At 31.8% G+C, this 18,647-nt stretch overlaps 1 protein-coding gene across 1 annotated transcript; it reads left to right on the top strand.

Annotated features, from left to right (window-relative positions):
- The first annotated feature begins 3,763 nt into the window (after positions 1 to 3,763).
- Positions 3,764 to 16,744, top strand: LOC110020924. Its single transcript, XM_020719207.1, has 7 exons — positions 3,764 to 4,263; positions 4,339 to 4,418; positions 4,502 to 4,564; positions 4,635 to 4,736; positions 4,834 to 4,899; positions 16,188 to 16,266; positions 16,355 to 16,744. The coding sequence occupies exons 1-7, from the start codon at positions 3,831 to 3,833 to the stop codon at positions 16,597 to 16,599; spliced, it is 1,068 nt and encodes a 355-aa protein (XP_020574866.1). The 5' UTR covers positions 3,764 to 3,830; the 3' UTR covers positions 16,600 to 16,744.
- The last annotated feature ends 1,903 nt before the right edge of the window (positions 16,745 to 18,647 follow it).

Below are 18,647 nucleotides of genomic sequence, written 5' to 3'. Positions count from 1 at the left end.
AAGCTACAACGAGAATTATAAATAAATATTTTTTTGCTCCAAAAATCAAGCAACAAGTTTCTTACAACAACCACACTTTAGCATATCAGGTTAAAAAAAATAATTTCTTATCACATAAATTTCTAAACAAAAGAAAACAAGAAAATAGTTTCCTCCAAAAATCAAGCAACAAGTTTCTTACAACAGCCACACTTTAACATATCAGGTTAAAAAAAATAATTTCTCATCACAAAAATTTCTAAACAAAAGAAAACAAGAAAATAGTTTCCATAATGAACTTGTGGTGGCAGTTTAAAATGCAAAGGAGCCAGAAAGTTGTCCAAATTAACCCAAATTATTACTCTTTTGTGATTTATTACTACTATAATTAACCAAAATTATTACTCTTTTGTGATTTATTACTACTATAATAAAAACACATGTTTATCTCACTAGGTAAGGTCGACTACATGAATCCCTTTCATCATTAGTTCCTATTGAGTGTCATATTTTTATTTAATTCTAAGAAACTAAGAACACTTGTTTATACAGTATGCCCAAGTCTAACAGAAGTCAAATCTAAAACTTCTACTCTCTTAATCAGATCATCAGATGACAACTATTTACTATGACCAAACCATCTAAAATGACTCTCTCTAATCTTGTCTGTCACTGAGTTACACCAATCATTTCATGGATACATTCGCTTCACATTTTGTCTCTAAGATTCAAGCCACTCATCCACCCAAGCATTCTCATCTCTATAACATTTAGCTTGGTTTTATGCTTCTCTTTTATAGACCAGCATTCTGCGCCATAAGGCATTGTAGGTCTCACCCTCATCTTATAAAATTTTTTTTTAAGTCTAATATGTAATTTCTCAGTACAAAATAGGCTCGATGCATTCCTCCGCTTCAACCATCCTACTTGAATTCTACTTACTTGAATTCTACTAATAACATTACTAATAACATCCCTATCTATATCACCATCACTTTGAATAATAGACCCGAGATATCTAAAATATTTACTCCTTTTAATGATGTGATCACCCATTATTACAACTCTGCACTATATCTACTACTACTAAAATTATATTCTATGTATTCAATTTTAGATCTAGTCAAATGAAAGCCTTTAGACTCTAATGTTGACACTAATAATTCAAGTTTTTCCTAAACTCTTTCTCTAGTTTTATCTATGAGAAGGATATCATCAATGAAAAGCATATACCAGGGTTTATCTTTCTGTAAATGTCCAATAAGTGCATGCAAAACTAAAACAAAAAGATATGCAGTTTAAGTCAATCCTTGATGTAATCTAACTCAATAGGAAAATACTTGCTCAATCCTCTTTCTATTCGAACACAAACAACTTAGTATGCATTTACTTAATGACTTGAATATAAGTCATCAATAACTTTATTTTCTAGAACTCTTCAAAGAACTTACATCAGAACCTTATCATAAGCTTTTTCTAAATCAATAACAATCATATATTGATCCTCCTTACTCTATATGTGCTTTTCCATCAAACCTCTCAATAAATGTATAGCTTCAATGGTAAACTTGTGTGGCATGAATCCAAACTGATTATGAGAAAACTTTGTATCACATCTTAACCTATGTTAAATTACTTTCTCACATAATTTTATTGTATGACACATTAACTTAACTCCTCCATAATTTGCACACTCTTGTTAAATTACTTTCTCACATAATTTTATTGTATGACACATTAACTTAACTCCTCCATAATTTGCACACTCTTATGCACCCCCTTTATTATTAAAAAAAGGATGCCAAATTGTTTTTCCTCCACTCATCATGTATATTTTTAGGGTATGTTTGGGACAGCTTTCTTCCTGCTTTGAGTTTTAAATTACCACCAAAACTCTGTTTGGGAAAGTGCTTTCTTGTTGCTTTCTAGACATTTTTGTGATGATAATTCTGTTTTTTCAATCTGACCTGCTAAAGTGCGGCAGATATAAGTAAAAATGTTGTATGAATTTTTTTGGAAGAAAAATATATAAGAATTCACATCTCAACTTTCAAAGAAAGTGCTTTCTCAATCACAATTTTATAATCATCTTTTAAAAAAAAATGTATCCATCCAAACATACCTTTAGTTTTTAAAATAATATTAAAAAGTTTTGTAAACAAAAAAAAATCCCAAATCTTCTAAACATTTCCACACTTTTATTGTGATATCACAGATCCTATTGATTTTCAACCATTAATTTTCTTTAAAGCCTTCCTAACTTTTTTTTTTACTATTTTGGTGGTAAAATATACTTTTTATTATTATTAATGATGTTAACGTTATTAAGGTTGATCGTATTTTCAAAAACTTTATTGAAAAGTTCGACAAAATATCTTATCTACTTGTGATAAATTTCTTCTTTTAAGAAAAATATTTTTTTTGATTTTCATATTTAATACAGATTTTCATATTTAATACACTTTGCTTGAATTAAATATTAACTTTTCTCTCTTTATTTGGCTATTTTATATATATTTCACATTCTTTAGTTTCTAATTTATGATAAAGATTACTATAATCGGAATATTTAGCATTATAAATTGTTTTTTTTAGAATCCATACGAGTCACCTTATATTTTATTTAATTTTCCAAGCTTTTACGTATAAACTAATTTTTACAATAAAATTTATATTTTATCTTTTCTTGCATATTATTATTCTACTATCAACTATTTTTTATTTTTTAAAAAAATTCTTTATGATTATCCAAGTACATCTTTTGTCACTTGTTTAATAGTGCTTGTTACTCTTTTGATTTATTATTTTAAAAATATCTTTTATCTAAAATGAAAGTCCGAAGGGGAGTTTGGTAGTACATTTTAATGGAATTATCATCAAAAGCTAAAATATAGGTTACATAGATTTATGAATTTTCCAAATTTAAGAGCCTTAATTTTAGCTTCGATTCAACTTAAATTCAAATTTATTAAATCCCAAAACATAGCACTTGAGACATTGCTATTTATAAGTCTAGCACCCTCTTTCGTCAATTTTCCAAATTCTCACTCAAATATCAAACTTCAAGATAAAATTACAACCCGTATTTTCTTTTTTTATCAAATGCTCAATCATATGTTGGTGGCACGCGTAAATCTATAGTTCAATAGTTTAAATTTATGTTATGATTTTAAATTTTATAAATAGCAATATTTCATATAATCGATTGCTTTGTATGTAATATCCCAAGATAAAAATGAATTTATGGAATCTTTGATCTTCGGATCTACACATAAATCTCACTAATGCTAAATCTTAGTTGAAGCCAAACACCCCCTAAATTTAGGAAATTTTTTTTGTCTGGACTCCTGACGTAGCTCTACGTGCGGACTCCAATAATATCCCACATGTGTGCTACATTGAGGAGGTTACTTCAGGGTTATTGAAGTAGAGTCACGTATGTTATTTCGGGATTATTAAAGAAAAACCTATATATTTCACTTCAATAACTCAGAAATAACCTAGAAATAACTCTGGAATAATCTTTGCGGTTCCAATTTAATAATCGAAAATAACTTCCATGTTGTTATTTCGGGGTTAATAAATTAGAACTGCGGAGGTTATTTCGTGTTTATTTCAAGGTTATTTTGAGGTTATTGTGAAATTCGCTGTTCTACTTTAATATTTTTTAGGTGGGCCAATATTGCACACATGGAAGCATATTAGTGAGGGTGAGGGTCCACATTCCGGGTCCAATAGAATTTTTCCCTAAATTTAAGTTCTAGGCCTGGTTAACGAACCCATACACTCAAAACCTCCATCAAATTATCCTTCCCGCCCAAGAAAACCCAGCGAGAGGCTCCAGCCGGGACATGGAGGGGTGGGAGGAACAAATCGACGTCGACGATTCTGATCTTCACTCCGTCCTCGTTCCTCAACTGCTTCCTTCATCTTCGCGCCAAGCCCTCTCCCACCGTCTCCACCCGTGCTCTCAAATCTCCTCCTCTTTTCAAACTCTCGACCCTATTCCCTCTATCCCTTCCTTTCAATCCCAAATTCTCACCCATACTTCCCGGAGAAATCAAAACGAAGAACAAGAGCATCTCCCGAAGTTAAACACTTCCCGTCCCCTCATTCCCGGTCCTGCTGGGGCCATTCAGATAGCCATGCGCCGGCAATCCGCCACAGCTGCTTCAAAAAGGTCTATCTTCGAAGGGAAAGGAAGCGATGATCTCGATCTCTGTTTAGAAGAAGAAGATGGAGATTTTAAGCTTAACCCTTGGCTCTGTTCCCTTAGCTTTCTTGGTGAGTGCGGAGGCAAATTGTTACAGATTTTGTTTTTTATGTTAGGCTAGTTTAGTTAGTTTTCCCATCTATCAGGCATAGGTAAGGACTCAATTTTGCCCTACCCAATCAGTTTGATCAATGCCCAGCGGTGCAGTACCAACAGAATACCTCAGGTTTAGCTACTAATACATCCATTGGTTGTTAAGTTCCAGTTATGTTTTATGTGCTTCAACTGGCTCAGAGAATTGATGGTTAGGTGGTAGGCATTGTCAAATCCTGCACGCCAAATGGGCTTGGTGATTTGTTCATAACACTGAAGGTAAAAAGATTATGCACTCTATGAAATTTGACTTGCTGTGGCATGCGCTAAATATGCAACTTTCCTCTAGGATCCAACAGGCACAATTGGTGCAGCTATCCACCGCAAGGTCCTTTCTGAAGGACAAAATTGTGGGGAGATTTCAGTTGGATGTGTTTTAATTCTGAAACAGGTGTCAAATGTTTCTATTAATTATGATAAGATTTTTTTTCGTGTTTTTGGGCTGTTGATGTGAGTATCATCAGAAGATTTTCATGTTGTGCTTTCAGGTGGTCGCACTCTGCCCAGCTCACTACTCATGTTATCTCAATATCACAGTGAAGAATGTGGTAAAGGTATTGGTCTATGCTGTAGATAAATGGTAGATAAATTTGTTCCTCAAGTAATGTATAACACTAGTTTTGCACGTATGTTACCTTTGTTTGGCATAAAACATTAACTTATCGATATTTTGTATTGCATACGTTGCCCTATGTTTTCCTATTTCTGCGATGTTCTGGTCCTATGAAGTTGTAATCTATCTTTAGCTCTGACTTTTGATTTGACCGACTCTTTTTTTTTTCAGTCTAGCATGCTTAAGTTTTGAGTGAATTTGTTACCTTGTGATATGGTTGCTTTTCTGATAGCCAATTCTAGATGCTATAAAAGATAAAAGAGTGTTCTTAAATAAAATACAGCTAATAAAAATTTTAAACTAGCCAAATATGAACATACATGTGAATGCTTGGCTCAACTGGTTTGATTCCCATGCATTTGGGATTTGATATGAATTCTCAATCTCTATTCTTTTCTATTGTAATGAGCCTTTTATGCCAAAGGAGTATAAATTATTAAAGAATTCGAGGTAAATCATAAAAAAATATATAAAGGAGTAAATAATATGAACTAGTTTTCTATTTTCCCACGGTTTTAGTGAATATATATATATATATATATATATAGCTAAAATGTATATATAGCTACACTGCACATGAAGAGGCGCTTTTATTATATTGATTTCTCATAATTTATATATCATGAATGCATTGTAATGTACACACCTAATTTGAGAACTTTGAAATTGAACTCACAAAATCTAAGTTCAAACCATTTCTATTATATGTATTAATTCACAAGTGATTATAAATTTAAAATGAATGTAGTAGTTTAATTTTAAAAACTCTAGGAATGCATTTAAATTCATTCAATTCATATAAAAAGGAAAATTTAGATGTAAAGGATGTCATGTTTCATAAAGCAAGTTAAATAAATTTGATTGTCATTATTGTCACTTTCTTTCACATAATGTCTTTATTCTTAATGTAGAATTTTTTCATCTTCAAAATTGTTATAATCTTTTTTTTTCCTTCTTGTGAGTCAGTTCCATAATTTCTTTCTTCAACTACAAAAATGGATGCATGTTTGACATGAACCGACCCTCATTATAGATGAATCTCCTATTATTTTTATTTAATAAATCTTGCAATTATCTTTGATCATGTTCTCCTAATGCTTCCTCAACTTGCCTCTATGTTAGGTCTTCATCACCGAAATATTTATCGCCATCATTCCCCTTTTCTCCAAGTAATCCATTATAGCATCCATCAATAAAATTTAAACTTATTGGGTCAATGGCAGCTCTCAAGATAAATCTTCTGTTCAAAGTTTGATTATACTTGTGAATACTTAATGATTTTAAAACTATTAATCTAACAAATTTCTCCTATTTGTGTGAATTTGTAAAAAAAATTAATGAAATGCATAAAATATGTGAAATATCTAATATATTCAAAATAATAAATTATTTATCTGCATGAAGACACTTAGTCTCTTTAACTTCCAGCAACATTACAAGTTAATCCTAATTTTTTTATAGCTAATTTTTATAAAATTAAGGTTTATTTGCACCAGTTCTTGCACTACTTTTCTATATTTAAATTATAATATCAAATTTAAAAAAATCAATTAAAAAAGTTCAAAGTCTTATTGAAGCTTAAATTAATTACATCTAGAGATTTATCATCTCTATTGCTAATAGTAAACTCAATTGCGAGTAAGCCACTAGAATGATTATAAATAAAAAGTTTGTAATTTATTGTCATTCACTTATTTGGGTCTCCTACTAATATGTTGATAAATGCATATATACCCTCTATTAATTGTCCCTTTGATTGTAATATAGACTTATTTTAATAAAAAAATTCTGGATTAAGTTGATTTCTAGTTTGACAGAATATTTGCTGAAGTTGACATCTCCATTTTTCATCAATGATACAAACTTGCTCATACTTTTTTATATCATCCAAATGCATCACTAATTGCATTTGTTACTTTGTCTATTATGTCATAAATATAACTTAATGTAAGTTTCGTGTCAATGTCTATTAATCTCAACATCTTCACTAGTGTGTCTATACCCTTTATAGAGTAGCTTACACCATTATAAAATGTAGCCTTGAGATTGACATCTTTAGCTTTCTTTTTTTTTTATAATCAATAGTAAATCTTTATCTAATTATACTCTTCAGAAAACAAACATATATGTTATTTATTTATTTATTGCTTTTTATGCTTATTAGAGTAAGAAAAGAAGTAGTACATAGAGCGGTGCTCTTATGTCACTAATTTTTTATAGCTGCTATATTTTTTCATCATATTGAGAAGAAATCCATGATTAGATATTTAACTCTAAACTCTTTTTAGCAGTGTTTTTCACTTGAGTAATTTTTTTAATATCATTTGACATCAGATTGATGCAATATGTTGCATATAACCAAAAGTGTAGTTCCCTATCACACTAATTTCATAAAGTTGCTATATTTTTTCATCATGTTGAGTACAAATCCATGATTTCGCATTTAACTCTAAAGTTTTTGAGCAATTTTTTCAATATCATATAACATCGGATCGATGCTATGTGTTACATATGGTATCCAATACATGTCTGTCTTCTTTTCAATGATCATATGACCTATACGAACTTAAGATGTATTCACATTCTACAATGAGAGAGAAAACTAATTGTATATGTGTTAACTACCATAAATTATTAACATGTGAGAATATGCTTAGTGTGGTTATCTATAAGCACTTTGAGCACATTTTCTTTTCAATTCATTTTTTCTTGTACAATGCGGCTTTTAGATATTAAAATCCATCTATTGGCTCTAGGAATATTGTGCTTTATAGTGAATTTAAATAAATTTTTTTAGATCATTCTCTACGGGTTGTTCACCAATTTAACATAAGAGTATATCTTTTTTCTTGCCATGTTTTTTGCTATCATTTATAATCATCTATATTCTTCATGGTCGCCTACTTCTTTCTTACAAGGGGTTTCTTAGTTCAGGAGAGGACGATGGTAGAAAGTATTTTCTATATTATTCAATTGCTTTTATCATAAAATCAAAACTCTCCATTTCTTTATATTAAAATAGATATCTGCTTAATAGAATCACCTGGTTATTTATTATATACATTTTTTTTAATTTAGTTTGTCTTACTTATTTTTTTTTTGTAGCCATTTTTCTAGGCGCTTTATGCAAGATTTATCCATATAAATTTTATTTTAGATCCATTTATTCTTCCTGATGTTGAGCTTGATTCAAATGATCTCTTATCATAATCTATAGGCATTTGAATGTCTAAATCCTTAGCAATATTTATCACCCTCTATCAATTTCCATAATCAAACTTTGTTTCAATACGTTACTCCTTCTTGATAAGTATGCAACTCTTTTTGTGCATCCAAATGCACATTCTTACACTACATTACTTCTTTTATATGATCCAAAGGTAATGATCAATTGCAGCTTGACTCGAGATTTACCTCAAATTGCTTCTTTATCATACTAAATGCATATGTGGTAAAGAATATTTGACTTGGTTTTTAACTTGTAATTTCGATTTGGACTTTTCTCTTCCCATTTGGATAAGCCATAGCTAATTTTTTTTGCATGTAAATGAATAAATTTCTAAAATGAATTTAATGTGCAAGTATTAACACCCTCATTTGATTGCTATAACATCCTTACCATTGATCTAAAACGTTAAATCTATAAAATTATCTTTTTACAAATATTAATATAATTAGGAATTATCCATCACATAAGGACAAATTTATTTATTATTTGGAGTTTAATCCTCATTTATATTCTCTTAAAATAAATTTTGTTAAACTAATTTTTTATCAAGTGATATTTAATTTTTGTAATTCAGTTTAGAAGTATTCACTAATTTTTAATAATAAAAAAGAACTATTTCTTTTAAGTTACAATTGAGCTAATAAATTTAAACACTAAATTATAAATATTATATCTTTTAAAATCTCAAAGAATGTCACACTCACAAATAAGGTTGGTTGGATGATGGCGATCGAATTGGATGGTTGCAAGCTTATTGTGTTTGTTGCATCAATGAAGTTTAAAGTCATGATTTGCATCAAAGCTTATAAGCTCAATCAAGGTAAAGAAAGTTATGGCTGCTACATGGTTGAGGATGAAACTGGCTCGAAGATCCTTGAAGCTTTATATCAGTAAAATGACTGGTTATTCTAAAAATTTGAATTGAACACATTCTAAATCCTAAAGTAATGAAATTGAGTTGTATGCTGAAAGTCAATGATGTTGTGTTTCATTCTCTCTGCGGACCTTATGAAAGCACTTGATAGCGCGAAGTACCGCTTCACACGTGCTTGTAGCACCAAATCTAACATACTACAACTTAGGACAACAAAGGGTTGTAATTTAGGTTATTTCTTTATTTTTTATCTTTGGTCAAAAATAACATGGCCAATGTAAGAATAAAATGAATATTGATTGCAATAAGGATACCAACAATATTGGGTACGTAAGATTGATTATGTGCCTTTCTTCTTCTTTATTTAAAAGCTTGTTTCCATAATTTAGATCTTTGTCTTTTAGGCAACAATGGAGGTAAATTAGCCATTTTTGTTGAAATCATCTAAGTTTTGAGTAAAAGTAAGTCATAAACATCATTATTCTTAACGTAACTATTAGGGGACATTTATGAATACGATTTTCTTATTTATTTTTACTGAGTTTTTTAGTAGACATTTAAATTATTCTTCATAATTCTTTTTTAAACAATTTATATTTTAGATGTAAATTATCATATTCATTGTGCTGATTTGGTTGTTAAACTTGATCGCAAATCCTTCTTAAATTAAAATCCTTACCTAAAAAAAGATTACTTTACACTAAGGTGGTGTTTGATAGCATATCCATAATAGAATTACACCAAGAATTTAACTTAAATCCAACCAAACATACGAAAAATAAAAATTAAATCCAATGCTCCATTAAATTCAATTTTCCCGTGTTTCATCTGCTTATTCTCACATTCTGTTACTTTTGACGTAAATCAGGATTTAGTAAATTCTATTACGAGCTGGGTTTATTTCATCGTCACTAGTTGTCACTGATTGACTTTGATAAATCCGAATTTATCAGATTTGATAAATTCGGTTTCACATAAATCTAATGTGCAACGAAGATCCTTTTAAAACTTAGAACTTGAGGTCTAAGTATTCTTCTGCAATGATTATGTTGGTCCAGTTAAATATAAATGTCCACTTCTACATATTGTATTCTTGTTGGACGTAACATTGTAATATGGAAAAGTAAGAAGCTAATTGTTGTGGTGCGATGTATTTCTATGATTGAATAGAGAGCTTGATTCATTTTTCATATGAAATGATGTGGATAAAAACTTTATTTTGGCGAATTTGGTTTTCTAGTTACATAGTTTACAGTTTTGTACTATCACAATCATGCTATCTTCTATAGTGACATCACTCTGTGTTCTATTGAGGAATCAAACATAGTGAGATTGATTGTAATTTTGTTTGAGATGTACTTTCTAAGATAATTATCGCTTTTCATGTCGGGTTGCTAATAGGTTGGCTCACGGTTGATGTAAGTTAAATCTAGATATGAACTTTTATCAAGGATAGGCTTACCCAACATAGTTAATTTTGAACTAAATGTGAAAGGTAATACCTATTTATTAGGGCCCATCCATGTTGGCATGTTTAGACAAAAATTAGCATAAATAAAACTTATATGTCCACTTTTGTGTGCCCATCTTTGCTTATGTGCATCCAATTTTGCTTTGATGTACCTATCTTCACTTTGGCTTCACATTAGGGCACAACTTGGATTTATATGTTGTCGTTGCAAGGTAAAGTTGATCTTGGTCGAGATAACTAATATTATGGGAATTTCTTTATCATTAGAAAAAAGACAATACAAGAGGTTTCTCCTTGTGAGAGCACTAAAGTTTTGGATTTTCATCATGACTATCTTCCTCAATCATTAATGCAACCATTGTGAATCTTTCATTTTTGACAAGCTTCTGCTAAGCAATTCATAAAGAGATTGTTCGGTTTTTGTTATGGCGGAAGAGATCCAGCTCAAGAGGGTTAGATGATTAGGATTTTAGAATGATGTAGCAAAAGAGATTTGACAACTAGGTTGGCAATTGGTGGCATTGGTTTAAGCTTGCTTGCAGAGCAGGTTACTTATTTACTTGCTTCCACTATCAATGAGTTAGGTTGGAAAAATTAAGGATAACTTCTTATAATTGTAGTTCTCATATTAGGTATTAGAAAATGAAGAACCTAAAATCATTTGTATATTTTTTTTAGACAGTCTTTTAATTTTAGTGTGTTTAGCTAACCGTGATAGTTGATGAAATTTTGGAAGGAGTTTTAATTTTTTAGGTTTTCCTCACACCAAAAGTATTTGATGATGAAGGTTCAAAATGTAGTTGTGGTTTTAGATTTTGCTAGGCAAGCAATCATAGATAATTTTCTAATTAAAATTTTTATTTTATGGTGTACTCATGCAAAGAATCAATGATGTTAAAGTTCCATGGATTTTATAATGGATTACAAATTAAAATTTCTTTTAATCTTAAAATTTTATGTTTATTGATAAAAATATTAAAAGTTTCAACTTTTTGACAAAATTTATATATTAGGATACAAGTATTATATGTAATCCATATTTAGTTGGTGTTCAAGTTATATTTAATTTTTATATGAAATATCCTAATCTCCTTAGTCCTTATCTAGGTGTATTAGTTACAATAGGTCTATAAGTGTCTAAATGGTGCTAGATTTGGTTTTCAATGACTAAGCTAGGGAAGGAAAAGCCACTAAGTTATGGGGACTTAATCCTAACCTAGATTAGAAAGCCAATATTTTGGTGCACTAAATCTTCTATAGTATACTAAATCTTCTATAGCAAGCCAATATGTTGGTCCTATAAGTGTCTTTAATAACCTTGTCTATAGCATTGTACAAGCCTGCCCAAGGTGGATCTATGAGTGCCTATATCGGGATAAGCTAGATCCCGAGCCACTACACTAGAGAAGAAGGCCATTGGGGGATTTGGCCCTAACATTTACTTGATAGGGTAGGTTTGTAGGTATCTAGACTAGACCTAAGGTTTTGATTTGGGTTTTCAATAACTAAGTTTGAGAAGGAGGCCACTGGGAGACTTAATTCTAAGCAAAACTAACTTGTCGAGGTGTTGGCCTGTGAAATAATTCGGAGGACAGTAGATTATTAAAACCAAGTTGATCTAATGGGTGTCTACATTAGGGTATACTAAATTCTAAATTCTGGGAAGAAAACCATTACAGGACTTTGCCCTAACCTAGATATACTAGTTAGGATAAGTCTACAGGTGCTAAGCAAAGTTAAACTAGACCTAAAGGTTTCGTTAAAAGTTTATGTGTTTTTTTTTTTAATCTGTTAAGTGTTGTCGAGATGAGAATGATTAGGTGGATTAGTGGCTTTACACTTAGAGATAGAATGCAAAATGAATATATTCGTGATATGGTTGGTGTAGCTCCGCTGACAGACAAAATTAGAGAGAGTCATCTTAGATGGTTTGGTCACATTAAACGTCGACCATTTGATGATTTGATTAGGAGAGTAGATCTTTTAGATTCGACTTATGTAAGAAAGGCAAAGGTAGACCTAGGAAGACTTGGGCTTATTGTATAAAAAATGATCTTATTTTATTAGAACTAAATGAAAATATGACACTAAGTAGGACACAATGGAGAAAAAGGATTCACCCCATGTAGTGGGATTAAGGCTTTGTTGTTGTTGTTTTTGTTGATGTAATTATTTATTTGAAAATATGTATTAAACTATTTAAAATATTTTTTTCCTAAATTGTTGGTTTAAATGGGTCTTTACCAAGGTATGATGGAGCCGGTATTTACTCATCTATATAAATTTGTTATTATGCATTATTCATTTATGTGGACTAACCAATTTATCAAAATCCAAGAAAGCCCATTATGGGATAGCTCTGAGGCAAATGGGTTGGGCCTATCTAATTGATAGCTCTATTCTCATATATCCAGTTCAGAAGAAGTGCATCAAACCTAACCTCATTCCTTATGTTAAAGATATTGGTATAAAACGTTTCTTTATCTATTTGTTAAATTGCAATATTTGTTTTTTTTTGCGGTTGTTTGCTCGATCCTCTAATAAAATGTGCTTATTTAACAATGTGGAATGAGTAGTGCTTTTGAAGCGGTTTTCTCTGTTAGAAATATAACAAAAAATTTTTATGTTAACTTTTAAGATAGTTTCATTAAGATGCCTTGACTAAGAGTTGAATCGTTTCTTATGAAGGCACGTTTATTTAGTCAGAGAACTACTTGAATGTCTTGCTAATATGCTTATTTTAATTTTCTTAGTATTTAGTCAAAGAACAATATGTGACACTAAAAATTCTTCTTTTAATGATCTTTATAATCGATTAGATATGAATGAGTGCGAAAAATATATGTGTAAACTAGCCAAACAAAGAGAAAAGAAAAGTAAATATTTTACTCAATTAAAGTGTATTAAAGATGAAAATCAAAAAATGATTTTCTTAGAAAAAGATATTCAACATAAGTGGGTGAGTTATTTTGATAAACTTTGTAATGAAGTTTTTGAAAATACGATCGACATTAGTGATCCTAATATCTTTAATAATAATAAAACTTTTCTTTTTTACCGTCGCATTAGTAAAATAGAAGTTGAGGAGGCTTTAAAGAAAACCAACGGTGGTAAGTCTGTAGGACCTGATGATATCCCAATTGAAGTATGGAAATGTTCAGAAGACTTGAGAGTTTCTTGGTTTACTAAACTCTTTAATATTATTTTAAAAACTAAAAAGATGTCCGAGGAGTGGAGAAAAAGTATTTTGGCCCCAAAAAGTATTTTGGCCCCCATTTTACAAGAGTGTGCAAATTATAGAGGAATTAAGTTGATGTGTCATACTTTAAAATTATGGGAGAGAGTAATTGAACATAAGTTAAGATGTATTACAAAGATTTCTCATAATCAATTTGGATTTATGCTGGGCAGGCCTACGATAGAAGCTATACATTGAGAAGTTTGATGGAGAAATTCAGAGATAAGAAGAAGAATTTATATTTGATTTTTATTGATTTAGAAAAACTTACGATAAGGTTCCAAGAGATATCCTTTGGAGAGTTCTTGAGAAGAAAGGTGTTGATATGACTTATATTCAAGTCATTAAAGATATGTATATTATAGTTGTTACTTGTGTTCAAACTGAAGGAGGATTGATCAAATATTTTCCTATTTCTGTTGGATTACATCAGGGATTGGCTTTAAGCTCATTTTTTTGCTTTAGTTAATTTTTTTGCTTTAGTTATGGATGGTCATACTGGACGCTTACAGTGGGATGTGCCTTGGTGTATGCTTTTTGCTGATGATATCCTTCTCATGGATAAGACGAGAGAAAAAGCCCAGGAAAAGCTTGAATTATGGAGGTCAACATTGGAGTCTAAAGCCCTTCATTTATGTAGAACTAAAACTGAATATATGGAATGTAATTTTAGTAGTAGTAGCTCTAGTGACAGAAGTGTAACTTTGGGTGATCAAATCATCAAAAGTTGTGAACGATCATTAAAAGCAAATTATTAAAAGGTGTGAACGATTTAGGTATCTCGGGACTGTTGTTCAAAGCGATGGTGATATAGATAGGGATGTTAATAGTAGAATTCAAGTTGGTTGGTTGACGTAGAGGAATGCTTCGGGCCTTTTGTGTGATAGAAAAAATAGAAAAGTACTGCTTAAACTGAAAGGAAAATTTTATAAGATGGTGGTGAGACTTGCAATGCTCCATGGCGCTGAATGTTGGCCTTTAATAGATAAGCATAATACTAAGTTAAGTGTTGTCAGATGAGAATGATTAGGTGGATGAGTGACTTTACACTCTGAGACAAAATGCGAAATGATTATATCTGTGATAGGGTTGGTGTAGCTCCCATGACGGAGAAAATTAGAGAAAGTCGCCTCAGATGGTTTGGTCACATTAAACGTCAACCATCTGATGAACCGATTAGGAGAGTAGATGTTTAGATTCGACTGATGTTAAGAAAGGCAGAGATAGACCTAAAAAACTTGGGCATATTGTATAAAAAATGATCTTAATCCATAAGAATTAAATGAAAATATGACACTGCACTAAGTAGGACGGACTGGAGAAAAGATTCATGTAGCCGACTGCACGTAGTGGGATTTAGGTTTTTTTGTTGTTGTTGTTGTAAGTATAGTTGTCTTAATTAATGATGGCACTTATTTTCCGAGCATGTGGACCAATTTTCTTGATCATGATGATTCCTGCGGTCCTATTTTCTTGATCACGATGCCCTAGTGCAACTTTTCTATTGAAACTGTTTTCTGTTATCCCAAAAGTTGGGAGGATTACAGTAAGCTGCTTATGCGGCCATAGTTCCATTAAGGAAAACAAGTCAAATTGTTCCATCAAAGTTTGCTTTCTTATGTTAATATTAGTTGGCATTCTATGTGGAAGGTGAAGGAATTTTGACGAAAATTATGTTTAAAGATTGGTAGGTGAAAAGTATCAGTTCACAATTTATTGATGACCTTTCTGCCGCCTAAAAGATACTTTATAAATTTGCTTTTTGCAAATACCCCATTTTCATAATACTACTGTAAATAATGTAAATTGAAAGGTGTTCCATGTCAAACATTTCTTCTAAAGCATAAAAATGTGAATACCGTCTGCTATTATTAGCATATAGCAGTTGTGACTAGTTAAATTTTGGTACTGACTGTTTTCTTTGTATGTCTTGAAAATGACTACACACTATAACTTGATATTAAAAGAAAAAAAAAACAAAATCTAATCATGCTATTAGCTATGTCCTGAATTTACAGATTTGTCTTCATTGAAGTTTCAGAATTGAAATTATTTCACAAAATGCTTAATTGAGGAGAAAGTCTAGATGTCTGAGTTGGAAAATATCTCTTTATTATTAATTACTTACTAAAAAATAATTGGGGCATATATATAAATGTATAGGAATTAATTGTTATGTCTGTAATCTTCCAATGTAATATTCTACGACCTTGAATTAATCTGGGCTAATGTTTACAGTTAAACAATACAAAATCAAGCAACATCTAAATCTAATCCACCCGTTAGCTTGTTTAGCGTTACATTTTTAATCTTTTTTTTTTTGTTGATCCTTCATGGTTAGTATCCGAATGTGTTATTTCTAAAGAGCTTTATCTATTTTAAAAACTATACCTAATCCGAGTCTCACTTATGAATAGTTGATTCCCAAGGACTGTGGACCACCGGAGAAACAAATCATGCCTCCATTCACTTCCAGGCATCCATCTGAACGGAATGGTACTATTACTCCTCTTCTTGCTGAATTTACATTGTCCTGCCTAATTGCCTTTCAAATATGCTTGGCTCAATTTCATATTTTGTGCAGGCGAGCCATCGTTTAGTACAAGAAAAATTGCTAAAATCACTGCTGATGCTGAGCCTAAAAGAAATTTGAATTGTGAAAGGACAACCGACAGTACTGCGAACACCACTGCCAAGCCTGCCACAAGAACGGGTGAATTCACGAGGCTGATTTCTAAAGCTTCAGTTGCTGAATGGACAGATGAGCAATTAGAGAAGCTCTTCTCTGACTACGAGGATGATGTCGACCTGGTTGGGCCTGCTGTTTGATTTGCCAACAAGTTGTGCCGGTGAAAATTCATTAAAAGGTTTATCAATACAGCTTAATGATGAAGTAATTCAGCCCCTTGAATCTATGTTTCTTTCTCCTCAATAATTTCAATCATAGCATCTATTTACATTGCTCCTATTTCTCTTTCTCCTAGGGTATTTACATTCACATCTTCCAATTCCTATGTAAGTTGATATCTAACACCTTAATTTTACTTTTATACATTCATATCAACTAAATCTTTTATATCACATAAAAAATATCATTATTTTAACTTTAATAAAGTGAAATACACCTTTTCATGCACGAGTAAGCTGACATATATGTAAAAACTAAAATTTAGGTGTTAAATATGTAAATAATTAGGAATTGAGTGATTTATATGTAAATCTTCCTTAGTTATATGTACTAATCAATTAAGAGTTGTTGCAGCTTAATTGATTTGTTTGTCTTTATTTTGCTTACATTAGTCTTAATCTTTTTGGATTGTTCTCATAAATTCCATTTTTTCTTTCATTAATCTACTACTATGGTTTGTATAATTTCAATGTTTTGTGTTAAGAATATTAATGTAACAATTTGATTATTTCAGTGGATGATCATGATGTTGTTTATGAAGCCATTGGAGTTGTTATCATTTAGAAATAATGTTCATATATATATATATATATGGAAGCTATTATTATTATTATCTTAGGATCGTTGACTCTGGCCAATTGAACTCTAATATCTCAACACAGGTATAAATAATTAGCTCTAGATACAAATTTTAAGGTCATGTGAGATCTCTTGGTTTTTTAGATTTATAGGTTGTGTTGCACGCTTGCAAACTTTGATCATTAGTTTAAAATATATTTAAACGTGTTCACACGAATCTCAAAGCATATGGGCGGCTCAGGAAGGAGATGTGGACGATCGAGTGTAGCCATAGACAATGGTTTCCAAATAAGTAGCGGTGAAGAGCAGTTTATCCAAATGATCAATTGAAGATGCCAAGAGGAAATCCCGTAGAGTTTGCAATTAGCCTTCAGGGCCAAGGCATAGATCAATGATCATCATAGCATCGAGAACACCCCCGATATAATCACGAGGTCCCTCGCGAAGCCCCGCTCAGGGTATCCATGACAGAGATAGTGGACGACATCTAGGATAAGGACTTCTTTAGGAAGACGACGCCTCTGAGAGCCAAAGTTTTTCTTCTGAATAGCAGGAAGTACTGTAATACCATAGAGGTCACGGACGCAACACGGAGGAGTGCACGCACCAACAAAAATTGATCAAGGAGTTGATAAAGGAGGGGAAGTTGAAAGAGTTCGTCGCCCTTAGAGCCACGACCCAAAGGCTGAACAAGGCTCTCACATAAGGAGCGACCGATGGGCCCATTCGCACCAACGCTATTCACATTGCAGGGTATGTGCCCACAATCTTTTAAGGAAGTGAGCCGCCAAAGAAGATAAACCGGAAGAGACAGTAAACAGTGGAACTTTGCATCACCACCTTTTGCCTAGAAGCCCAAGGATCATCCACCTATCTATTTCACTGACGAGGATCTTCCCAAAAAGAGAAATCAATATAACGACAACATTGTAATAATGATAATAATAATAAATTACCAAGTAGGGAGTATTCTCATTGATATAGGTAGTTCTGTGAATGTGATATTCAAACAGGTATTAGACAAACTAAGCCTCACTATCGATTGGATTGCCGCACCGCTCGGCCCGCCGTATGGATTCTCAGGCAAAATGAAGGAATGAGAGTGGTTGGGCTTCCGATAATCTTGGGAGAAAATTAAAAACTATTTACGCTTACAGATGATTTTCTCATGGTAGATTCGTCCCTAACTTACATTGCTCTATTCGGTCGATTGCTGCTGGACAATTTTAGAGTTGTAGTCTCTACTTACTACGTCGCTGTCAAGTTTCCTTGAGATGGAGAGATCATAATAGTTAGAGTGACCTAGAGCTATCTTGGGTCTGCTACTTGCGGGCTATAAGCAACGAGGAGCGCGATCCCCTGGATATCCAAAATGCAAGGAAGGGTGGCC

The sequence above is a fragment of the Phalaenopsis equestris genome, unplaced genomic scaffold (genome assembly GCF_001263595.1).
Source record: "Phalaenopsis equestris unplaced genomic scaffold, ASM126359v1 Scaffold000112, whole genome shotgun sequence".
NCBI lineage: Eukaryota > Viridiplantae > Streptophyta > Magnoliopsida > Asparagales > Orchidaceae > Phalaenopsis > Phalaenopsis equestris.
This window is presented reverse-complemented; position numbering and strand designations above follow the sequence as displayed.

What these genes read in the sequence shown, in the direction of transcription:
- LOC110020924 (XM_020719207.1), top strand. Translation starts at nt 3,831, where the DNA reads ATGGAGGGGTGGGAGGAACAAATCGACGTCGACGATTCTGATCTTCAC. An exon ending in ATTTGTTCATAACACTGAAG is followed by an intron (nt 4,565 to 4,634) that starts GTAAAAAGATTA and finishes ACTTTCCTCTAG; the next exon opens with GATCCAACAGGCACAATTGG. An exon ending in GTGTTTTAATTCTGAAACAG is followed by an intron (nt 4,737 to 4,833) that starts GTGTCAAATGTT and finishes TTGTGCTTTCAG; the next exon opens with GTGGTCGCACTCTGCCCAGC.